Source organism: Microtus ochrogaster, unplaced genomic scaffold, assembly GCF_000317375.1.
Source record: "Microtus ochrogaster isolate Prairie Vole_2 unplaced genomic scaffold, MicOch1.0 UNK74, whole genome shotgun sequence".
Taxonomy (NCBI): domain Eukaryota; kingdom Metazoa; phylum Chordata; class Mammalia; order Rodentia; family Cricetidae; genus Microtus; species Microtus ochrogaster.
Window position 1 is genome coordinate 314,389 of NW_004949172.1, and position 21,260 is coordinate 335,648.

At 49.4% G+C, this 21,260-nt stretch overlaps 2 protein-coding genes across 2 annotated transcripts in view; one reads left to right on the top strand and one right to left on the bottom strand.

Moving 5' to 3' along the window:
• Positions 1–3,055, bottom strand: part of Foxa3 (forkhead box A3) — a 10,822-nt gene extending 7,767 nt beyond the window's left edge. The window contains exon 1 of the mRNA XM_005370257.2: positions 2,869–3,055. Within this exon, the coding sequence (XP_005370314.1) occupies positions 2,869–2,937 (69 nt within the window). The 5' untranslated portion in view covers positions 2,938–3,055. The remainder of the gene's footprint in view (positions 1–2,868) is intronic.
• Positions 3,056–3,940: 885 nt separating this feature from the next.
• The window catches only part of Sympk (symplekin), a 33,497-nt gene continuing 16,177 nt past the window's right edge, over positions 3,941–21,260 (top strand). Inside the window, exons 1-9 of the mRNA XM_005370258.3 lie at positions 3,941–4,030; positions 8,793–8,916; positions 9,069–9,134; positions 12,974–13,027; positions 13,107–13,180; positions 15,546–15,672; positions 16,925–17,174; positions 18,069–18,239; positions 19,333–19,572. Of these exons, the coding sequence (XP_005370315.1) occupies positions 8,812–8,916; positions 9,069–9,134; positions 12,974–13,027; positions 13,107–13,180; positions 15,546–15,672; positions 16,925–17,174; positions 18,069–18,239; positions 19,333–19,572 (1,087 nt within the window). The 5' untranslated portion in view covers positions 3,941–4,030; positions 8,793–8,811. The remainder of the gene's footprint in view (positions 4,031–8,792; positions 8,917–9,068; positions 9,135–12,973; positions 13,028–13,106; positions 13,181–15,545; positions 15,673–16,924; positions 17,175–18,068; positions 18,240–19,332; positions 19,573–21,260) is intronic.

Genomic DNA, 21,260 nt, shown 5'->3' on the forward strand with positions numbered 1-21,260 from the left:
TATGGCACTCTTAACTGTTGAGCCACCTCTCCCTTCCCCCCTCCCCCGACACCCACACAGGAAGCTTTTGCTATACAGACAAGGATAGCCTTGAACTCCTGCCCCCACTCCCCAAAGGCTGACTTTCCAGGTATTTCACCACACAGGGCTCTGCAGGCAGCTCTTTTTGTTAGGTCTCTCACAATGTTATTCCTTCTTCCCTCCCTCTGACAAAGGGTCTTGCTTTGGTCCCTGGCTGCTTCCAGATGTATGGCAATTCTCCTGCCTCCCCCTCCCTAGGGCAGGGATTAAAGATGTTTACCACCACCCCTGGCTCCTGCACTGGCCATTGCTATCCTCCTGCCCTGTGTCCCTCCAGCCCCAGCCCAGAAGCTCCGCACCCCTCCCCTTCCAGTGTCTGTCTCCCATCCATCTCTTCCCTCTCCCATCCAGAGTTTGTTGCTCACCAACTCATCTGTTGGCCTCAGTCTCCCCTTTTTTGACTCTCTTTCTCCCTTCCCCCAAGCCCCATGTGCAGCCCCAGGAGCCTGGTTCCTACCCTCCTCCACTGCTTCTGCTCCTCCCCTTCGAAGAGAAAAGTGATGGCTTTGGGGGGGGGGGGGATCCAGAGTCTCTTAATCCCTTTGTACCTCACTTTACTTCTCCAACCCCGGGACCTCAGGACCTTCCTTTTCTGGCTCCCCACCCACCCGGAAGTTCTTCTTGAGGTCTGACCTCAAGCACTCCAGCTGCTCTAATCCACCCTAGGCTTTCCCACGCCCCAAGGCTGGGATGAACCCCTGATGTCCGGGTCTGAACCGGATCTCCCCTACTCAGGGTGTGGCTGAGAGTGGGGGGAAGCCCTCAGGGGACCTGCATCCCCACCTGGGAGGCGGCAATTGCTCCCTTTTCATTTCCTTATTGTTTCTGGAGAAGGGTGTGCTAGGCAGCAGGGAGACACTTCCAGTTCCAGACCCAACCTGAGGACCCCAGCACCCTGCAGGGTGCCCTACTGCCCATCTCTAAAAGGGGGGGAGGGGATGTTGGGACAGGTATGTGTAGAAGCCTAAGGTTCTATGGGTTTCTCCCAGGATGTCACTCTCCAAGAGCCAGCTGGCCACAGTAGGACACGGGTATTAACCTCTCTGCGCCCCCTCCCCAGCAGAAGCCATTGGAGGAGTCTTGCCTATTCTTAGTCCTAGCGGAATGTAGCCCACCCATTGTTCTCAAGAGCAAGAGAGAGGTGGGCTTTCCTGCTGAGAAGCGGCAGGTGCTGCCAATACTGCCAGTACCCTGCGGTGCATGGCAGAGGAAAGGGGTGGGGGGTAGGGGGTGGGGGAGAACACGGACCTTCAACTGTAGTTCCAAACCATCCAGTCTCTCCTTATGCTGACTCTTTCAAAGTTACATTTAGGCTGGCTTCACCTCACTCCCCTTCCCCAAGATCTCATTCTGTAGCAGGTCAAGATGTCCTGAAACTTGCTATGTAGCCGACCTCAAACTTGTCATCCTCCTGCCTCAGTTTCCCAAGTGCTAGGTTTACAGGCATGGAAAACCACGACTGGTCTGACAGTCTCCATATACACTGTCTCCTAAACTGAGTGGGGGGGCATCCACACGCCACCCCCAAACTTTAGTTTCTCCTCCCTAGACCCCCCTCCCCCAGACTAACTTCTTTAGCTGTGTCCCCAGAAGGACCTATTTGGGGCTGACCCTAAACCCACTAATCACACTCCCAACCACCTGAAAGCCTTCACGAACCACCCTGGCCTCTGCCTTCCCCATATTACCAACATCTCCAGCCCTCTCCCTCCCACCTCCCCACAGTCCTAATCCCTTCCCGGCTCTGCCCCCTTAACCCCTCCCCAGACCCAGGACAGGCCCCCTCCCAGGCCCCTGGCCAAGTCGGGAGTCCAACCCTACAACTTGAAAATACAGACCCTAGTTACCCCCCCAACTACTAAATGACTGTTGGTGAGCCCCGCCATTCCAGTCCCCCCCCCCCCCCCCCACCTTAAGTCTCCTAGGTTAGGATCTATGGGTCCAGAACCTTATGTCCTTTCCCCATCATCACAATATGGATTACAGGGCGACTGAACAAAGAATAAGTCCCTTGCGCCAGGACAAATAGGAGTTAGACGTGAAGAGGGTCTTTCTGTTGGTCGGCGAAGGAACTAAGGCAAATCTAGCAATGACTAGACTGTGCATGGTCTGAAGGGGGTCCCTGCTGAAGGTCATGGTAAGGATGCGAGGTGAAGACTGATTCCTACCACACAGGTGTGGATGCCCATATGTCTTTTGATCTCCCAAGGCTGACGTCATCTGAGGGTTAGTCTACCTAAGCCACCTGTTACAGTAAGTTTTCCAAAAGGACCCTGATAACCCCTATTTTGGCCCCTACCTTATAAGGCTCTCCAGCCGATCTTTATCCCCAACCCTAATTCTGATCCTAACCGCCCAAAGCCTGCCCCCCGCCCCGTCTTTAACCCTAAACTTCCACCACAGACTTTCCATAGTGGGGGTTCCTAACCTGTCCTCTCTACTTTGAACCTCGTTTCTTTAGGTCCTCCAGCTCTATCCCCTATCCTAGAGCCCCGAATCCCACCTCCAATTTGTTCATTTTTATCAGGGTCTCTACATCTTTCAAGTGTGTTTTCTTGTTAGCATTTCTTCGTTTGGAAGCAAACGATCGCCTCGACTTGCTTGTCTCAATCGCTCTCTCAAGCCTTGTCCCCCTGTTCCCGGCTCCCATGCCTGGTGTCTGTGTCCCCAGGTCTTTCCTCTCACCTGGGCCCACAACACGGCCCCTGTTTGCACTTAAGCTAGCAGCCCCACACCTGCCCTCCCCCCCCCTCCCCATTTCCCGCTCCGCCATCCCCGAGGACACACCTCGCCCGCCTCCGGGTAGTAGCTCCACTCGGCCAGGTCATGAGCCTCCATCTTCACCGAGCCCAGCATCCCCCGGGCCTGCGCCCCCACACGCCCAGGCTGCGGCCCCCCCGGGGGAACCGAGAGATCCGGTCTCTCTGCAGGCACTGGCCCCGAGTTCTGAACTGAGGCTCGCAGCCCGGGAGTCCCGCTGGCCCAGGCGCCTTGGGAGGCAGTCACTTTTTATAGCCGGGACACCCCCGCCCTGGCCCGCCCCGGGCTCTCCTCCCACCTCCCCTAGGGCCGCGCGCTCGGATTGGGGCGCCCCCTGCGGGATCGCAAGGAGACAGACCTTAGGCACCGGGAGCCACAGTCCTGGCACCTGGGAGCTAGCGATGGATGAAGAGTGGGGGAGCTACCCGGGGTGGGGGTGTAAGACCACACACTGCTGATCCCAAGAGCCCTAGAGTCACAATGCGAGAGGAGGGGGAATCTTTCCGCCTCGAGGTGTTCCATCATCTCCACCCAAGAGAGGGAAACACCAGAGCCCCGCATGTCCACCACGAAGGAGAGGAGGCAGACAGTGTTCAGGATTCCACCGGTCCCTGTACGACACCGTAAGTAGCCCGCAGAGATTCTTGAAAGCACATTCTCATTCGACGGACGGGAAGACTGAGGCTTTCGACTCAAAATGCAAATGCTGCAGGCTGTGTACAGGGTCAGGGCCAGCGGTGGAAAGGCTCAGAGCTTTTGCTCAGACCCCGTTAAGGCACCAGATCTCCAAAACCCAGGAGCTCCGCTCACAGCACTCTCCACTCTAACTAACGACAGTCTGTCGTCTAGGGAGGTGGGGCCGCCGACCCCCGAGAACTCCATTTCCCAGAAGCCTCCATTTCCATTTCCGTCCAGCGCCTGCGCACCACGAACTACATTTCCCAAAAGGCATGGCGCTCGAAGGTCGGAAATGGCGGCCGCCCCGGTGGACACCCGGGGAGGGCGGTCGGCTGCCGACGCTGCACGCCGTAGGGGCGGGGACGGGCCGCGGTGCGGGACTCCATTTCCCGGCGGCCCTACTAGTGCAGCGCCTGCGCTGTGTCACGGCGACAGGCGGAAGATGGCGGCGGCAGCGTCTGTCGAGAGGCGCTGCTGAGGGGGCGCGAGGGGGACGGAGGCCGGAGCCGCGGTGAGCGGGTGGCGGCATAAGGGCCTGGGGCGAGGGGAGGAGGGGCGCTAACGAGGCCGGGGCGCGAGCGGCGGGGAGGGCCTCGGGGAGGGCCGGGAGCAGCGGCGTCCAGGGCCCTTGCCCCCCCCCCCCCCCCCCCGCCTAGGACCCTTCCTTGGCTACCCAGTCCCCCGCGGTCCAAGTTCCAGCGTGGCCCCCGCAGAAGTCCGCCCGCAGACCTCCTCCGCCTCCAGTCTGCGCCTTGGCTCATCCTCCGCTGAGCACAGCTGCAACTGGCTCTTCACGACTTCAGACCGGCCATGTGCCTTCCCGCCTCGGGGCCTTTGCACAAGCTGTGCCTCCCACCCCCACCCCCGACCCCCATTCCTCCACTCTCGAAACATTCTGTTATCCATCGGTCTGAGTAACTAACTCCCTTTCATCCTTGGGGTTGGGGGACTCGGCACCGCACATCACTTCCCCTATGAAGCCCCGGTTTCCCACCCTCTCCCCAAATCCTCCAGCTGAAGGCTCTCATAGGTCCCCGTGCTTTTCCCTCCCTTCACGTGTGGTCGACTTTGTTATTAAGGTTTTATTTCTGTGCCGCTGATCCTGAGCTCTTTGTGGGCGAGGACTGGGTGTGTCTCGGTCCGAACCTGGTTCCCAGCACAGCGCACATCCCACACTGGACTGGCTCAGTTGATGTTCGTTGAATGAATGAAAAAAAAAAAAAACTCGGAGGAAATCCACTCCTTAGGGTAACAGGGGAGTTGTTGTACTTCCTTGTGGGAGGAGCAGTTCACCCCTAAGATCCAACAAGGGGAGGGAGTCGGCAGCCTTAGTGTTTCAGATAGCCAGACTGCAAGAATGGCAACTATTCAGTAGGCAGCTGGCTGAAATCAGAAATTACATTTATGTATTAAAATGATATGCAGGTGTTGAAAAAGAAGAAGAAAAATAGACTGAGCTCTAGCATTTATTAAGAGAAAAACAGTGAAATAGAAGATAGTTTATGTACAAGTTGACAGCCATCTACCCAGAAGTTCACGTGTTAATTCAGCCAACCTTAGATTGAAATATTCAGGAAACCAATTAACAGTGACCATGTGAAGCTTTTTTTTTTTTAAGCATCAATCCCTAAACAATACAATGTAACAACATTTACATAGTATTTATACTGCATTAGGTATTTTAAGTCATCTGGAGATGATTTAAGCCAGGCTTAGTGGCAGGGACCTATTTGTTACTCCAGCTACTTTTTTTTTTTCTCGAGACAGGGTTTCTCTGTAGTTTTTGGTGCCTGTCCTGGAACTAGCTCTTGTAGACCAGGCTGGCCTCGAACTCACAGAGATCCACCTGCCTCTGCCTCCCGAGTACTCCAGCTACTCTTAAACTGAGGCAGGAGGATCACAGAGTTCTAGTCCTTGACAGGACTACAGAATGAGTTTACTGGCACCCTGGGCAACTTAGTGAGACCCTGTCTCTAAACAGCGAAAAGGACTGAGGCTGTAACTCAGTGGTGGAGCACAGGGGCCTTGGGTTCCATCTCTAGTCAGCTGGGGAGAGTTTTTTTCCATTTTCTTTTTTTGAGACAAGATTTCTTTGTGTAACAGCTCTGGCTGCCTAGAACTCATACTGTAGACCAGGCTGGCCTTGAACTCTCAAGAGATCTGCCTGCTTCTACCTCCCAAGTGCTGGGATTAAAGGCAGGTGCCTTCAGCGCACAGTGAGAGATGGTTTTAACGTGTGCCAGAGGGTGTATGGGTTTCACTTGAACACTGCCCTTTTGTTTGTGGTAAGGTCTCCTGGCCCAGCCTGACTTCCCAGCTCACTGTGTGTGGAGGATGATCTTGAATTTTACACCACCGCTTTTCTGTGGTGCTGGGGATGAAACCTGGAGCTTTGTGCATATTAAACAACTGAGTACCAACTGAGCTCTGTCCTCAGCCCCAACGGTACTGATTTTTTTTTTAATATTTATTTATTAAGTATACAATATTCTGTCTGCATATATGCCTGCAGGCTAGAAGAGGGCACCAGATCTCATTACAGATGGTTGTAAGCTACTATGTGGTTGCTGGGAATTGAACTCAGGACCTTTGGAAGAGCAGGCAATGCTCTTTACTGCTGAGCCATCTCGCCAGCCCCCTGATTTTTTTTTTTTTTAAAACAGAGTGGCCCTAAGAGATCATCTTGCCTCTGCTGCTAGTGCTGGAATTAAAAGGGTATGCCACCCTATCTGGCCAAACAGTGCTATTTTAAATAAGGGACTGAATTTTGATCTGAAGTGGACCCTTGGGCCAATCTCTGATACCAATGGGCAGCTGAACATCGTTTTAACAATTGAAAAATAGTCAAAAAGAAAAATAGGAATATATACTCAAGACAAAACAAAACCCAGAAAATTAAAGAGTAAAGCAAAGAGAAAGGAAAGTTTTGATGGTTCTTGATGTATCATCCAGAAAGAGTGGACAGTTTCTTACCTTCTGGTCCAAGGAGCATTGTGGTGTATGGTGGCCATGCCCCTTTGCTTAATGAACAGACATGGGGTGTGGTGATGGTCAGTAGCAGGAGACAGAAGGAACAGATTGGATTGCGCAGGGTGTGTATGTAAATTTGGAGTGGGGAAGGCCTCCCTAGGGAGGAAAGACTAGATCTCTGGGGGCAAGAGAAGAAATAGAGAAAGGGGTGTGCAGGGTGGGGTGAGCTGACATGCAAAGAGGCCAGAGGGAGACAAGGCTAGCGTCTAGAAAGAAGACTTTGTAGGTCTTGAGGGCAAGACTGTGACTATGACCCTGACTCTAAGCAAGATGTGGGAGTGACGGCCCTTCACATCTGACTCAAAATAAAAAGAGAACAGTTAGCTGGTTAACTTTAGCTGGGTAGTAGAAGCAGGTGGATCTCTTGAGTTTGAGGCCAGCGTGGCTAGGGTTTATAATCCGCGGAGACCACTAAGTTACTTTACTCTAGCCTTTTCAATAGACTTATTACTTTTATGTATATTTCTCTGTGTAGCCCTGACTGTCCTGGAACTCCAGATTAAAGGGATTAAAGGCGTGCACCATCACTGCCCAACTAAACCTTTATTTATTAGCCTGTGATGTCTAGCAGAGTGTTCCTGTTTAGTTTATAGGTTAAATCCATTTAAACTTAGTTACGTCCAATGCTGTCTTTTAGATTTTCAGTTACATAATTTAGGACTAATTTATTTGTTTAAATTTAATCTTTATATGTATGGGTGTTATGCTGCATTTATGTTTCAATACCAAGTATGTGCAGTGTACCTGCGGAGGCCAGAGAGGGTTTCAGATCCCCCAGGACTAGCTTTACAGTTCTGAGCTGTCATATGGGTGCTGGGGATCAACAAATGCAGGTACTCTGGAGAGCAGCTAGTACTCTACCCACTGAGCCAACTCTCCAGTCCCACTTCCACCTCCTGACTGCCAGGATTATACGACCCTGACTTTGGTTTTCTTCATTTACCAGACCTCCCTCTCAACTCTCTCTTTCACTCTGCTGGTCCTCACAGAGTTCTGTCAGTGTATAGAGACTTTCCATTTTCCATAATCCTTCTTCCTTTCTCTTGAAACAGGGTCTTGCTTAGCTATCCAGCTGGGCTAGAACTCACAATCCTCCTGCCTCAGACTCCAAGACTGCTAAGACTAGAGTGTGTGCGCCTGCCCGGCTTCCCTCTCGTTTTCTTTTTACAGCCCTGTTGTCTGTTGGCTTGCTCATTTATCCCGGGTCCATCCTGTGCCACACGGGACCTTGCACATGCTCTGCAGCACTGTCCCTCAGCTTGCAGAGCCCTTCTGTATGTAGTGTGCCTTTGCAGCCTGTCTGCCTGTGTAAGAGCTCTTGGGTAGATTGTGCTGCTTGCTGTACGTGATGTCTGCTCTCAGTCACTTCATGGACTTGTCAGTATGACTTTGTGCTAACTGTGTGGAAGTTCATCTCCCTCACTTTCACAGAAGGAACAGCTTAAGGATGCTGTATTGCAATGAGTCTTCTTTCTTTCTTTTCTCTCTTTTTCTTTCTTTCTTTTCTTCTTTCTCTCTCTCTTTCTTTCTTTCTTTCTTTCTTTCTTTCTTTCTTTCTTTCTTTCTTTTTGGAGACAATATGAAGAAGCTCTGACTGGTTTTGAACTCGCTGTGTAACTGAGGCTGGCCTTAAACTCCTGATGTTTTTCATCTACCTGCATCTTGAAAATGCTGAGATGAGAGATAGGCACCACCACACCTAATTGTAGGTGGCCTTTCTTTCCTTCCTTCTTTCTTTTTTTTTTTTTCTTGAGATGGATCTCACTATGCAGCCCTGACTGGCCTAGAACCGTATGTTTCTGTGCACACCTGTAATTCTAGCTGTTGGGAGGCACAGACAGAAGGAGTAGGAATTGATGGCCATCTTTTTTTTTTTTTTTTTTTTTTTTTTTTCGAGACAGGGTTTCTCTGTGGTTTTGGAGCCTGTCCTGGAACTAGGTCTTGTAGACCAGGCTGGTCTCGAACTCACAGAGATCCGCCTGCCTCTGCCTCCTGAGTGCTGGGATTAAAGGCGTGTGCCACCACCGCCCAGCTTTGATGGCCATCTTTGACTACTAGACCAGCCCAGCCTACCTGACATCCTGCGTTTACGAAAATAATAAAAAGTATTGGAGATGAAGCATTGTGCCTCTGACTGGGATATTGTTCTCTTGGCATTTGACGCTCTGCCCATAAACATAAGCTCTATATGCGGCCTAAAGGAAGGAGGACTGCATAGGGAAACTTACTAGTTTCTTTTTCAGGGAGAACCTGACAGCAGTCATGGCAAGTGGCAGCGGAGACAGTGTCACCCGCCGGAGTGTGGCATCGCAGTTTTTCACACAAGAGGAAGGACCGGCCATTGATGGCATGACCACTTCTGAGAGGGTGAGTGAGTAGAGCTGAGGGCTTGGTAGTGAGAGTGTGACTCCTGCCTTTGCATGACACTGCCCAGGCAGCAGAGCTCAGGAGGACTGTGGGGACTGGCTTGGCCCGGCAAGACAGGCTGTGTGTGACACCTAGCTCGTCCCTCCTTCCAGGTGGTAGATCTTCTAAACCAGGCAGCGCTGATCACCAATGACTCAAAGATCACAGTGCTCAAACAGGTGAGTTGGGGGGTAAGATAGAGGGCGGGCAGGACAGGGCAGGGGATAGAGTCACTGAGAGAGCATTGGTAATACCCATAGTCACACATGCCTGTACACACACATACACACCTGTAATGCATTCATACGTACCTTCACCTGGACACACACCTGTGATTCACTCATACATACCTTCACGTGGACACTCACCTGTGATACACTCATTCATGATGCACTTGTACATACCTGTATCCCAGAGTGCAATGCTGCGCAGCATGCTCATTCAGTGCCCCCCAAATCTGGGCCTTGGGATGGCAGGTGGAGGGGTCACCTGTTGTTTATACACAGAGAAGCAGACCTCAGTATAGAGAGTGATTCTAAGGTCATTCTGCTAGTAGCTGGCCAAAGTAGCCCTTGGATTGTGGGGTCCACCTGCAGATCCTGTGTCTTTCCTCTCTCCATGGTCTAGTAGGGTGACCAAACAGTGACGATGCATAGTGGGCAGGACTGACAAGTAGAATCAAGAGAAATCACCTAACCTGTCCAGGATAGGGAGTCAGGGAGAGTTTTCTGAAAGGGGACATCTGAACCGAGTGCTGGAGGAAGAAAAGACGTAAGACATAACCAGACACAGCACCAAAGCGTGTGCTTAAGTAGAAGAGGATAGGGGTCCTTCAGAATCAGAAGCCAAGATGGCATTCAGAGGTCATTGGATGGGGTGAAGGCACAGCATGGTGGCAGAGCCCGTACCTAGAGTCCCCCAATGAGGGCTGTGGACATAGCTCAGTGGTAGAGCCCCTGCCTCAAATCTCCAGTAAGGGGCTGGGGTGTGGCTCAGTGGTAGAGCCCCTGCCTAGAACCCCAGTGAGGGCTGGGGTGTGGCTCAGTAGTAGACATGCTCTTTACTTAAAAAAGTACAAAGCCTTCTCCCCAGTAGCATGAAGAAAAAATATATTTTAAAGACTATGGGCCTAGGTCAGGACCCTTGTTGGGCTTGTTCAGCATGTGGTCAGAAGGTGCTAACCCATCCCGTGAGTGCAGTAGAGCTGGTGGTGGTGTGCTTATGAAGGTGACTTACCAGCAACGCTTGGACTTGTATCATTGAAGTTTTGGACCAGCTTTGATTTTTCAGGAGGATGTCTGGGAGGAGGTATTATTTTCAAAGAATGTGGGAACTGGGGTAATGGCTCACTGTGAAAGCAAAAGGATTTGGGTTTAAATCTCCAGTACCCATTGGACATGGCTATGCATGTGACCTCAGCTCTGGGAGCTCACTGACTAGTCAGCCTAGCTAAAACTTCCAGCTTTGAGATAGTTAAGAGCCCGTCTCAAAACATAAAAAAACTGTAGGCAGTCATGTAAATGGTTGGAATGCTTACGGGATGCTGCCCTTGTAAAGATAGAGAACTGACAGATAGGTAAAAGGAGGCTGAAGCTGGGCAGTAGTGGCTCACGCCTTTAATCCCAGCACTCAGGAGGCAGAGGCAAGTGGATCTCTGTGAGTTTGAGGCCAGCCTGGTCTACAAGAGCAAGTTCCAGGACAGGCTCCAAAGCTACAGAGAAACCCTGTCTCAAACAAAAAGGAGGCTGAACCTCAGGAAGGCTTTTCCCTAGGGCTTTTCCCCTTTTCTTTTCCTTATTTTTGGGGTTGGATTTAGAGCCTTGGCTTGCTGGACAAGCACTCTACTGCTGAGTTACATTCTCAGCCCTTTTACTATTTATTCAAATCCTTTCATTCATTTATTTGGTTTTTTGAGACAGGGTCTCTCTATGTAGTCCTGGCTGTCTTACAGCTCAATGTGTAGACCAGGCTTGCCTCAAAATCACAGTAATCCACCTGCCTTTGCCTCTCAAGTGCTGGAATTGAAGGTGTGTAATTTTGTTGAGAAGTGTTCTAAACTATAATGAGTTCACTGCAGCCTGGGCAGGTGTTGAACTTGTAATCTTCCTGTCTCCTCAAGAAGCTTGGATCATAGGCCTATGCCACGAGGCTCAACTCTCTTTTGTTTAGTACTCTTAGATATAGTGTCCTCACTGCTGACCAGGACCTGCCTCCCCTCTATGGTGCAGGGAAGCTTCCCAGTGGCCTGTGAGAACCTTGATCTATGAGGGTCTGATATAGCATAGCATTTGAGGCTCGGGGTCAGGGTTGCCAGAACCACCAGTGCTGCTTCCTTCCTATTCTTGTCTGTGTGAATCTGGGTTTATTTTTTTATTTGACATTTGTTTCTTTGTTAATTTTCTGTGTTTTGCCTACATGTGTGTATATGCACCATGAGCATGCAGTGCTGACAAAGGCCGGAATAGAGCATTAGATCACCTTGGCACTGGAGTCAGATGGTTATGACTGGGTGCTGGCAATCACACCTAACCCTTGGGACTGGAGAGATGACTCTGAAGTTAAGAGCACCAACTGGTCTTCCAAAGGACCTGGGTTCAATTCCCAGAACTCACCTAACAGCTCACAACTGTCTGTAATTCCAGTTCCAGGGAATTTGACACTCTCACACAGACATCCATGCTTTCAAAACACTAATGTTCTTAAAGTAAAAATAAGTAAAATTAAAAACAAAAACAAAAAACAAACGTAGTCCTCTGGAAGAGCAGCCAGTGCTCTTCACTCCTGAACTATCTCTCTAGCCCTATATTTAAATTAAGAATTTTTTATTTTCCCTGTATCTTTGGTGTGCATGTGTGCTTGTTCACATGGATATAGGTGCTTGGTAGTGTGGTATGAGATGCATACATGTGTGCATACATGTAGAAACCTAAAGTTGACGTGTATTCCTCAATCACTCTCCACTTTATTAAGGCAGGGTCTCTCAGTAGAACCCAGAGAGTCTAGCTAGTCAGCTGTCTGGGAGCTTGTCTCTGCCTCTGAAGTGCTGGGGCTGCAGCTGTGGTGCTCAGGAGATCCAAACTCTGTGCGTGCTTGCTGAGGGAGTGCTTTACCCATTGAGTATCTCTCAGCCCTTATTTTCATGTTCTTTATTTCAAGTGTGCCTGACCAAGCATATGATATCAGAGGACAGCTTGCTGTAGTTGGCTCTCTCTACCAAGCAGCTCCTAGAGATGCTATTTAAATCTTCAGGCATGGGTGACTAGCACCTTACCCACTAAGCCATCTTGCTGGCCCTTATTTTTAGTTTTTATTATGTATACAGTGTTCTGCCTGTATGTATGCCTGCACGACAGAAGAGGGCACCAGATCTCATTATAGATGGTCATGAGCTGATGTGGGAGTGTCATATATCAATGTGTGGATTTCATTGGTTAAGCAATAAAGAAACTGCTTGGCCCTGATAGGTTAAAACATAGGTGGGAGGAGTAAACAACAGAATGCTGGGAGGAAGAGGAAGTGAGCTCAGAGACGCCATGCTCCCCTCTCCTGGGTAGAGGCGATAGCTCTGCTCTCTGAGGCAGACGCATGAAGCTCAGACCCAGGATGGACGTAGGTTAGAATCTCCCTTGTAAGCCACCTCGTGGGCTACATAGATTATTAGAAATGGGTTAAGAGGCTGAAACTAATGGGCCAAGCAGTGCTTAAATGAATACAGTTTGTGTGTTGTTATTTTGGGTAAAGCTAGCCGGGTGGCAGGAAGCACCTCGCTGCTCCTATTACAACAATGAGCCATCATGCGGTTGTTGGTAATTGAACTCAGGACTTATGGGAAAGCAGCTAGTGCTCTTAACCTCTGAACCATCTCTCCAGCTCTAGTTTTAGTTTTTGAAGATAGAGCCCATACTCCAGGCTGTCTTGATAGCATGACAATCCTGTCTCAGCCTTCCAAGTACTGGGATTATGAGCAAGAGCCATCATGCTTGACTTTGGAGCCTGGTTTTATGTCTGTTCCTCCTAGGTCCAGGAGCTGATCATCAACAAAGACCCCACCCTTCTTGACAACTTTCTGGATGTGAGTGATCAGCCTGGGGGGCGGGATAAAGGTGAGGTAATGCTGTGTGGCCTGATCCATCTTCCCTCTGACATTGCAGGAGATCATCGCTTTCCAAGCAGACAAGTCCATTGAAGTGCGCAAGTTTGTCATTGGCTTCATTGAGGAGGCATGGTATGGGGCCTCTTTGGGAGTGCCTGGGTGTCCTGGTGTGTGTTCTCCAGAGTCCCTCCCCCAACACACACTTAATGGGATTGCAGTCCTGGATGTCATAGTCCATGCACTTCAGCCAACACTTGACGGTTGCTCTGTTAGTCAAAGTGGCAGTCCTCCTTTCAGAATACATGCAGCAGGTGACTTTGGCTTCTCTCGAACCTGGCTGAGGTGACACAGTACTGGGAAGTGAACTCAGGTTCTCTTTGAGAGCAGTCTGCACTCTTAACTGCTCAGCCGTCTCCAGCTCACCCCCCACCCCCGTACTATTTTAAAAAATATTTATTTATTTATTATGTACACAATATTCTGTCTGTGTATGTCTGCAGGCCAGAAGAGAGCACCAGACCTCATTACAGATGGTTGTGAGCCACCATGTGGTTGCCGGGAATTGAACTCAGGACCTCTGGAAGAGCAGGCAATGCTCTTAACTGCTGAGCCATCTCTCCAGCCCCCCTGTACTATTTTAAAACAATCATCAGTGGTGCTTAGTGCATTTACTCTGTCGTTCTTGTTTGCTCTAGACAAGGTCCTGATGAGGCTTAGGCTAGCCTGGAGCTCACTTCGTAACAGAGGATAACCCTGAATTTTTGGTCCTCCTGTCTGTCTGCCTGTTTCTGGAGTAGGAGGTTTGCCCCCAATCCCTGATCTCACAGTCTAGTTCTGAAACCTCTGCCAGATGGGAACCATACCCTTCACCTGTTTGCACCTCTGCACATAGCCGGGTGACCTGCTGAGAGGACATGTGTCTTACTGTGCCTACCTTAGGCTACTGCTGGCCGTCTGCGCATTCGCCTGACATAAAACATCAGTGTCCTTCATAGCTGCTCTGCTTCTTCTTGGCCTGTGACCCTAGGTGGCCATTCCTTCTTTTCCAGGGTTCCTCAGAAAACCCTTCTGAGCGTTCCCTTTGGCTCCTGCCCATTGGCACTTTTTTTTTTTCTTCTTTTTCTTTTTTTGGTTTTTCGAGACAGGGTTTCTCTGTGGTTTTGGAGCCTGTCCTGGAACTAACTCTTGTAGACCAGGCTGGTCTCGAACTCACAGAGATCCGCCTGCCTCTGCCTCTGCTGGGATTAAAGGCGTACGCCACCACCGCCCGGCTTGTACTAAGTTTTCGGAGTTCACAAAAAAGTGGTGTGTGTAGCAGATGTGTCCCAGTGTGCTGAGGGACACAGCATGGGGTAAAGCTGCACCACCCAGCCTTCTGGCATGGGAGAGTCCAGTCTCCTGTAGCCCAGGCCTGCAGCCAGTGCCCTAAACACTGAGCCATCTCTCCAGCCTATTTTTTTCGTCTTTTTTATTTGTTTCTTTGATGTTTCATATTTTTTGAATGGTGCAACTGTTGCTTAGAATCAATCAGAATGGGGCTGGAGAGATGGCTCAGTGGTTAAGAGCACTGGCTGCTCTTCCAGAGGTCATGAGTTCAATTCCCAGCAACCACATGGTGTGGCTCACAACCATCTGTAATGAGACTGGCGCCCTCTTCTGGCGTTCAGTCATATATGGAGGCAGAATGTTGTATACATAATAAATAAATAAATCTTAAAAAAAAGAAAAAAAAAAAGAATCAATCAGAATGGAACTTATGTTGTGAAAAATTACATTAATTTGCTGAGTTCTGGGGGGGGTGGCCTTCTCAAATTTCGTTGTTCCTTGACCAGACGTTACTGGAGGCCTTTCATTCTCTCTGCCAAACAAACTGACCCTGCCAGTTCTTAGTCCTACCAAAGGGTCCCTATGGAGCCTTCAGGCTTGAGTAAACAAAACTAGGTGTTTTTACTAAGTCCTTTCATTACAAACTTGATGGTTTCTGTGCCTGTTTTCACCACCTGTGCAGTAGGTGTTCTTCAAATAGGATGAAGGAACAGGGCTGAGGATGTAGCTCAGAGTGCTTGTCTAGAATGTATAAGGCCTTGGGTTCCATCCCCTGCATTTTATATATCTGTGTGGTGGCACATACTTATAAATCCTAGCACACCGGATGTGGAGGCAGGAGGATCTGGAGCTCAAGGTCATCCTCACCTGTGTAGGTAGTTGGATGCCAAGCTGGGACTGAGACTCTGTCTCAGAAAAAGATGATGCTCTGGTCAAACTTCAAACAGACAGCCAGGCTCTGCAGAGTTGAAGGAGTGAAGGCTGCAGGACCAGCTATGGTACAGGGGCCCACGGCAGCCTAAAGTAGAGGTGTCAGCATCCTCCTCCACTACTGAATGTGCTGGCAACAAAGATTCTGACACTTCTACCTCAATTGCTTGATTTATGGGCCTGAGTCTCTCTTCCCTACCCCAAGGCCAGCATGACCTGGTCTCTTCTCTTCTCTCCGCAGCAAGCGGGACATTGAACTGCTGCTAAAACTGATTGCCAACCTCAACATGCTCCTGCGGGATGAAAACGTGAATGTGGTAAAGAAAGCCATCCTCACCATGACCCAGCTCTACAAGGTGGCCTTGCAGGTGAGGGTTAGCTGGGCCTTCCCAATGAAGGATGGCCATGTCACCGTGTGATTTGGTTTGGTTCTGGGTGTTGAGCTCAAGACTGAGTTGCCCAGGAAAACCTTGAATTTCCCTCTCCCCGCCTATGGCTCCTCCCGTTGCTGGGTTATGGCCTGTACTGCCAGTCCTGCCAAACTCAAGCTTGTCATGAGCGAGGTTTCTGCTGTTGTGAGAACAGATAACAGGGCATCGAATGTTGTCTTCTGAGACCACTCATTTAGCATTCAACAAACATTCCCTGAGAATCTCCACTTTGAAGCCTTCTGTTCTGCCAGGTGGTGCAGGGACAGCGAAGACCACGACTCTAGGTACGGCCTTCACAGTGCTAGCTCAGTGAGGGACACAGACTAAAGAATTAGCACAGCCAGGTATGGGTTGCTCACCTGTTAGCCCAGCATGTGAGACTGAGGCAGAAAGTTCTAGGCCACCTTGGACTACAAAAATAATAGCAATTTTTAAAAAAGGATCATGAGTTTGCAGAGATGGCCAAGCTGTTGAGAATACTTGCTCTTCCAGAGGATCCAGGTTCACTTCCCACCACCCACATGGTATCTCATAACCGTTTCTGACTCCAATTTCAGGCTCTCTGATGCCCTCTTCTGATATCCTTGCGTACTACATACATGTGGTGCATGGATACCTGCAGACAAAACACCCATACACATAAACATAAACAAATCTTAAAAGTGTGGGGGAATAACCTGGGTTCTCAACTGTTGTTTGATGACACAGAAGTGAGTTCATTGGTTAGGCCATTCATTGTTAGCAAAATGAAGCTGGTCAGTCACTGCTGCTCTTTGGAGGGGGGCATGTGGGTGTTTTGGCTTCATGTATGTCAATGCAGGGTGTGTACAGTGCCTGTGGAGGTCAGAAGAGAGCATCAGGTACTCTGGAACTGTAGTTGCAGTTGAGAGCTTCTGTGTGGGTATGGAAATCCTACCTGGGTCCTCTGGAAGAGCAGCCAGTACTCTTAACTGCTGAGCCATCTTTTCAGCCCTGCCACCCCCTGTTACTACTTCTGTGTTTTGAGATCTGATGCTTCATCATTGAGTTAGCTGTGTCTTGGTCGCCCCCATCCTAGCACTGCCCAGATTGAGCATAGCTGTTGGTTTAACCTCAGTCATTTAGTCTGCAGGTGGGGCAGATCCTGCTGGTAGTTGATGTGTTGTCTTGGCTCTCTCTGTCTCTTCTGTTCCTCCTGGCCCCTTGGCAGTGGATGGTGAAGTCTCGGGTCATCAACGATCTCCAGGAGGCCTGCTGGGACATGGTATCCTCCATGGCTGGAGAAATCATCCTGCTGTTGGATTCTGACAATGACGGCATCCGTACACATGCCATCAAGTTTGTGGAGGGCCTCATTGTCACCCTGTCACCACGCATGGCTGATTCAGAGGTACCCCGACGCCAAGAACATGACATCAGTCTGGACCGAATCCCCCGAGATCACCCCTACATCCAGTACAGTGAGTGTTGCCGCCCTAGTGTCCTGTATGCACTCACTGGCCCTTCTCACAGTCACCTTCTGTAGCGCCTGCACTACGGGACGGTACACAAGTGAGAACTAGGCTGGAGATTTAAAAACACACACACAGACAGGCAGGGACATGGGTTATCCTTGAAACAAGAATGCCCTACTTATTCTGTTCCAGGGCAGCTTATATAGGGATCCTTAACTGATAGCCTCGCCCCAATCAAACCCACCAGAAACGGTTATTCCCCTGCCATCGGGTCTCCTGCTCAGAGCAGCTGCAAACACAGGAAAACAAATTGTTTTACTTAGAGCAGCTGTAAGCATAACAAGTTGACAAGGAATTCAGGGTCTGGGGGTCCACAGCCCCCAACAACCTTCTTCCCTCCTGCCCCTTTTCTTATTTTGTTCCAGACAGGGCCTCATGCATCTCAGGTTAGCCTCATGTAGTTGAAGGTCACCTTGAACTTCTGATCCTTTTAGCTGAACTTCCAAGTTTGGTGTGATTACAGGCCTGAGCTGCAGATGAATTGATGGAGTGCTTGCCTGGCATAGAGCCCAGAACTTTCCCCAGCCCTGCATACACTGGGCATGACGTGCCTGAAAATCCTAACACTTGAGAGGTAGAGGCAGGAGAATCATGAGTTTGCGTCCAGCCCAAACTACATAATAAGACCCTGTCTTAAACAAACAAAAAAAAACCAAAAACAAAAAAAAAAATTGCTGTACAGTGGCCCACGGTGCTATTCCATGTGTTCTGCAGATCTGCATGGAATTTGCTTTACTTGTCTTCCTGTAATATGAACTCAGTGTGTTCGCACAAAATGTGAAGTGTTGGCTTTGGAGGACACTGGGGCACCACCGACTGATCCTTCTTCTTCCCCTTCAGATGTCCTGTGGGAAGAAGGCAAGGCGGCCTTGGAGCAACTATTGAAGTTCATGGTGCACCCTGCCATCTCCTCCATCAACCTGACCACAGCCCTGGGCTCCCTTGCCAACATTGCCCGCCAGAGACCCATGTTCATGTCCGAGGTGATCCAGGCATATGAGACTCTGCATGGTAGGTTGAGAGTCCCCCTCCCCATGCTATTCTGGCCAGGTTGCGGGTTCCTGAGGAGCTGTTGAGCTCTACATGCTCTCCTGCATGCTGGTCGGCACTGCAGCTCACCATGAACTCCATGTTAGATAGAAATCTTTGGTGTGGGATAAAAACTGCTTCAAACATGGCTTGGGATGCTGGGCCACAGCATCCTTTCTGACACTCCAGCCTCCCTCTGATCCCTCAGAGAAGGCTGCTGGTCACATTTTCCCATGTTTGTGCCTGAATAAAACTCTAGAAGTCTGGAGTTGAAACATGAGTGGATACTGGCCAGGGATCTAGTCTGTCCATCTCTAGCTCTTGTGTTGACTTAGTTTTCTGGATGTTTGCTGAAGCAGTAAAGATGGCCCCAGAGATCTAGGCTCCTATTCTGGCCACTTAGCAACAGAGAGAGAGCGCAACTCTTTCCCCATCATTCCAGCAAAAGTCAGGGCTGATACTCATTGTCTATGATTGGCTGAGCAGAGACTGTTAGCCTACCACTGAGCCAATCACAGTGGCCAGGGAAACGCAGTGTTCTCATTGGCTCCAGTCTTCTGCGTACTTGGACAGAGGATGGAGACAGGGTGGTTCCCTCAAAAGGGAATGAGAGTGGCACTGGCCAGAGAACCAATGGTAGATACCTTGCAGGCCGAGTTAGAGTCCTCTTTCTCTGTGGAGCAGGGGCAGCTTGCTCACCAAGGTGACTGAGACTCTGGCTAGTGGCAGGACGACTGGCCTGAGCTGTGGCAGCTGCTCAGTCAGCAGCTTGTAGAGAAGGTGGCAGTCACAGCTCTCTCCAGAGGAGCACTAGACTGCAGATTGGAGACGGGGACCTGAGGCTCGAGTGCTACAGAGAAATGACTTAGGTTTTCTCACCTTAAAGGACTAATATTGTAGAGGTCTCTTGGGCTTTCAGTCTCAGCTTGAAAGGGGGAGGCTACCAGTCCTTCTGCAAGCCTAGGAATTTCCCAGGGAACGGCAGCAAGAGTCCTTGTTTGGGGCTGATAATTGAGCCTGGCAGACCACACAGTGATCTGTCCCCAGCATCGAGCTTCCACCTCTGTCCTTACAGCCAACCTGCCCCCAACACTGGCCAAGTCCCAGGTGAGCAGCGTGCGTAAAAACCTCAAGCTGCACTTGCTGAGTGTGCTCAAGCACCCTGCCTCCTTGGAGTTCCAGGCCCAGATCACCACCCTGCTGGTGGACCTGGGCACCCCCCAAGCAGAGATCGCCCGCAATATGCCCAGCAGCAAGGACTCCCGCAAACGGCCCCGGGATGATGCTGACTCCACGCTGAAGAAAATGAAACTGGGTGAGCTGGACTAGCATAAGACCTGGGCTTGTCTGAGGTGGCTTTGTTGCACTGTTAAAGTTGCATTGATACACAAGACATTCCATAACATGATGATGTAAGTAAGCATAGCTAAGTAGAAAACTGTAGCATATAGAACATTTAATAAGTGTGAGCTTGTGTTTCTAAGTAGAGACTTTTAGTCTAGGAGAAGATGACCTTGGTCTTTCTGCCACCATGTCTGGACTGCTGGGATGACGGGTGTGGGGCCAGTTAGGATCCATTTAGATGGTACAGGAAGGAATGATGTGAGTCGTGAGAGTCACCTTCATGTCTCCTTTCCTGTTTTGTATGTGTGTGGCTCTTCTCTCTATCTCTCTCTTTCTCTATATATATATATATATGTATGTATGTATGTATGTATGTATGTATGTATGTATATACACACACACATAAAGATTAGATTTTCTTTCTGTGATTTTTTAAGTCAGGGTTTCTCTGTGTAGCCATGAGTGTCCTAGAACTCACTCTGTAGACCAAACTGACCTTGAACTCACAGAGATCCACCTGGCTCTGCCTCCCTAATGCTGGGATTAAAGGAGTGTGCTTGGACTTTTTCTTTTTTAATTTTGAAATTTTTAACATTTCTGGGGTTTTTGGGTTTTTTTTTTGTTTGTTTGTTTTTGAGACAGTCTTACTTCCTCCACCTGCAGGTGTGTGTCACCACCCCAACTTTGAGGTGATTTCTGGAATACTAAACAATAGTGTTGACCATGACAGCCTCCCAGTACCAACATTTTAAAAATGTCATCTCTGTTTGTTTATAGAACATTTATGAAATTATTTAGGGGTTTTGTTTCATTTTTGTTATGGTCTCACTATGTAGTCCTGGCTGCCTTCAAACTCATAGAGATCCACCTGCCTCTGCTTCTGAAGTGCTGGGATTAAAGATGTGTGTCAGTGTACCCAGCTATGAAATTCTTTTTCATATTCAAATGGAATTAATTCTTTTTGTAAGGGCTGCTGTGGGGATCTAGCTACACCCTCCATTGCTCAGTGTTGTGCTCTATTAGGTTTCTATGGAGCACTTTCTATGTGTGCATGTTCAAGTCCACAGCATCTGCTTTTTAATGGGGGGAGCACATGTACCATGTGTGTGTATGGAGGTCAAGGCACACCTTTGTGGAGTCTGTTCTTTCCTTCCTCCCTTATGTGAGTTCTGAGGATTGAGCTCATCTTTAGGTTTGTGCAGGAAGCATCTTTCCCTGCTGAGCATGTCACTGACCTGTTCTTTTTACTATTTATTTTAACTTTCTCAGTAGATTGGTTTTATTTTATGTGTGAGTGTTCTGCTTGCACACGTGTACATTTACTATGTGCATGTTTGGTGTCTTCAGAAGACAGGAGAGGGTAGCAAATTCCCTGGAACTGGCATTCCAGATGGTTTTGAGCCACTGCTCAGGCATTAAGTTTAAGCTACTTCTGCGTCTGCACTGCATCTTTTTAGTAGTGGCCACATCCTCTGTAATGTGATGGAAAGATTGACAGTTACATTTGTGGACATTTCATTTCTGTCCATGCTGTAGGACTGTCCTACAATCTAACCATAGAATACTCCCAAAGGAAGACACTGAAGTAAACAGTTTGTGCATTTAAAGTTTGTTTGAAGTCAGTTTTCTCCTTTTTTTTTTTTTTTTAAAAAAGATTGG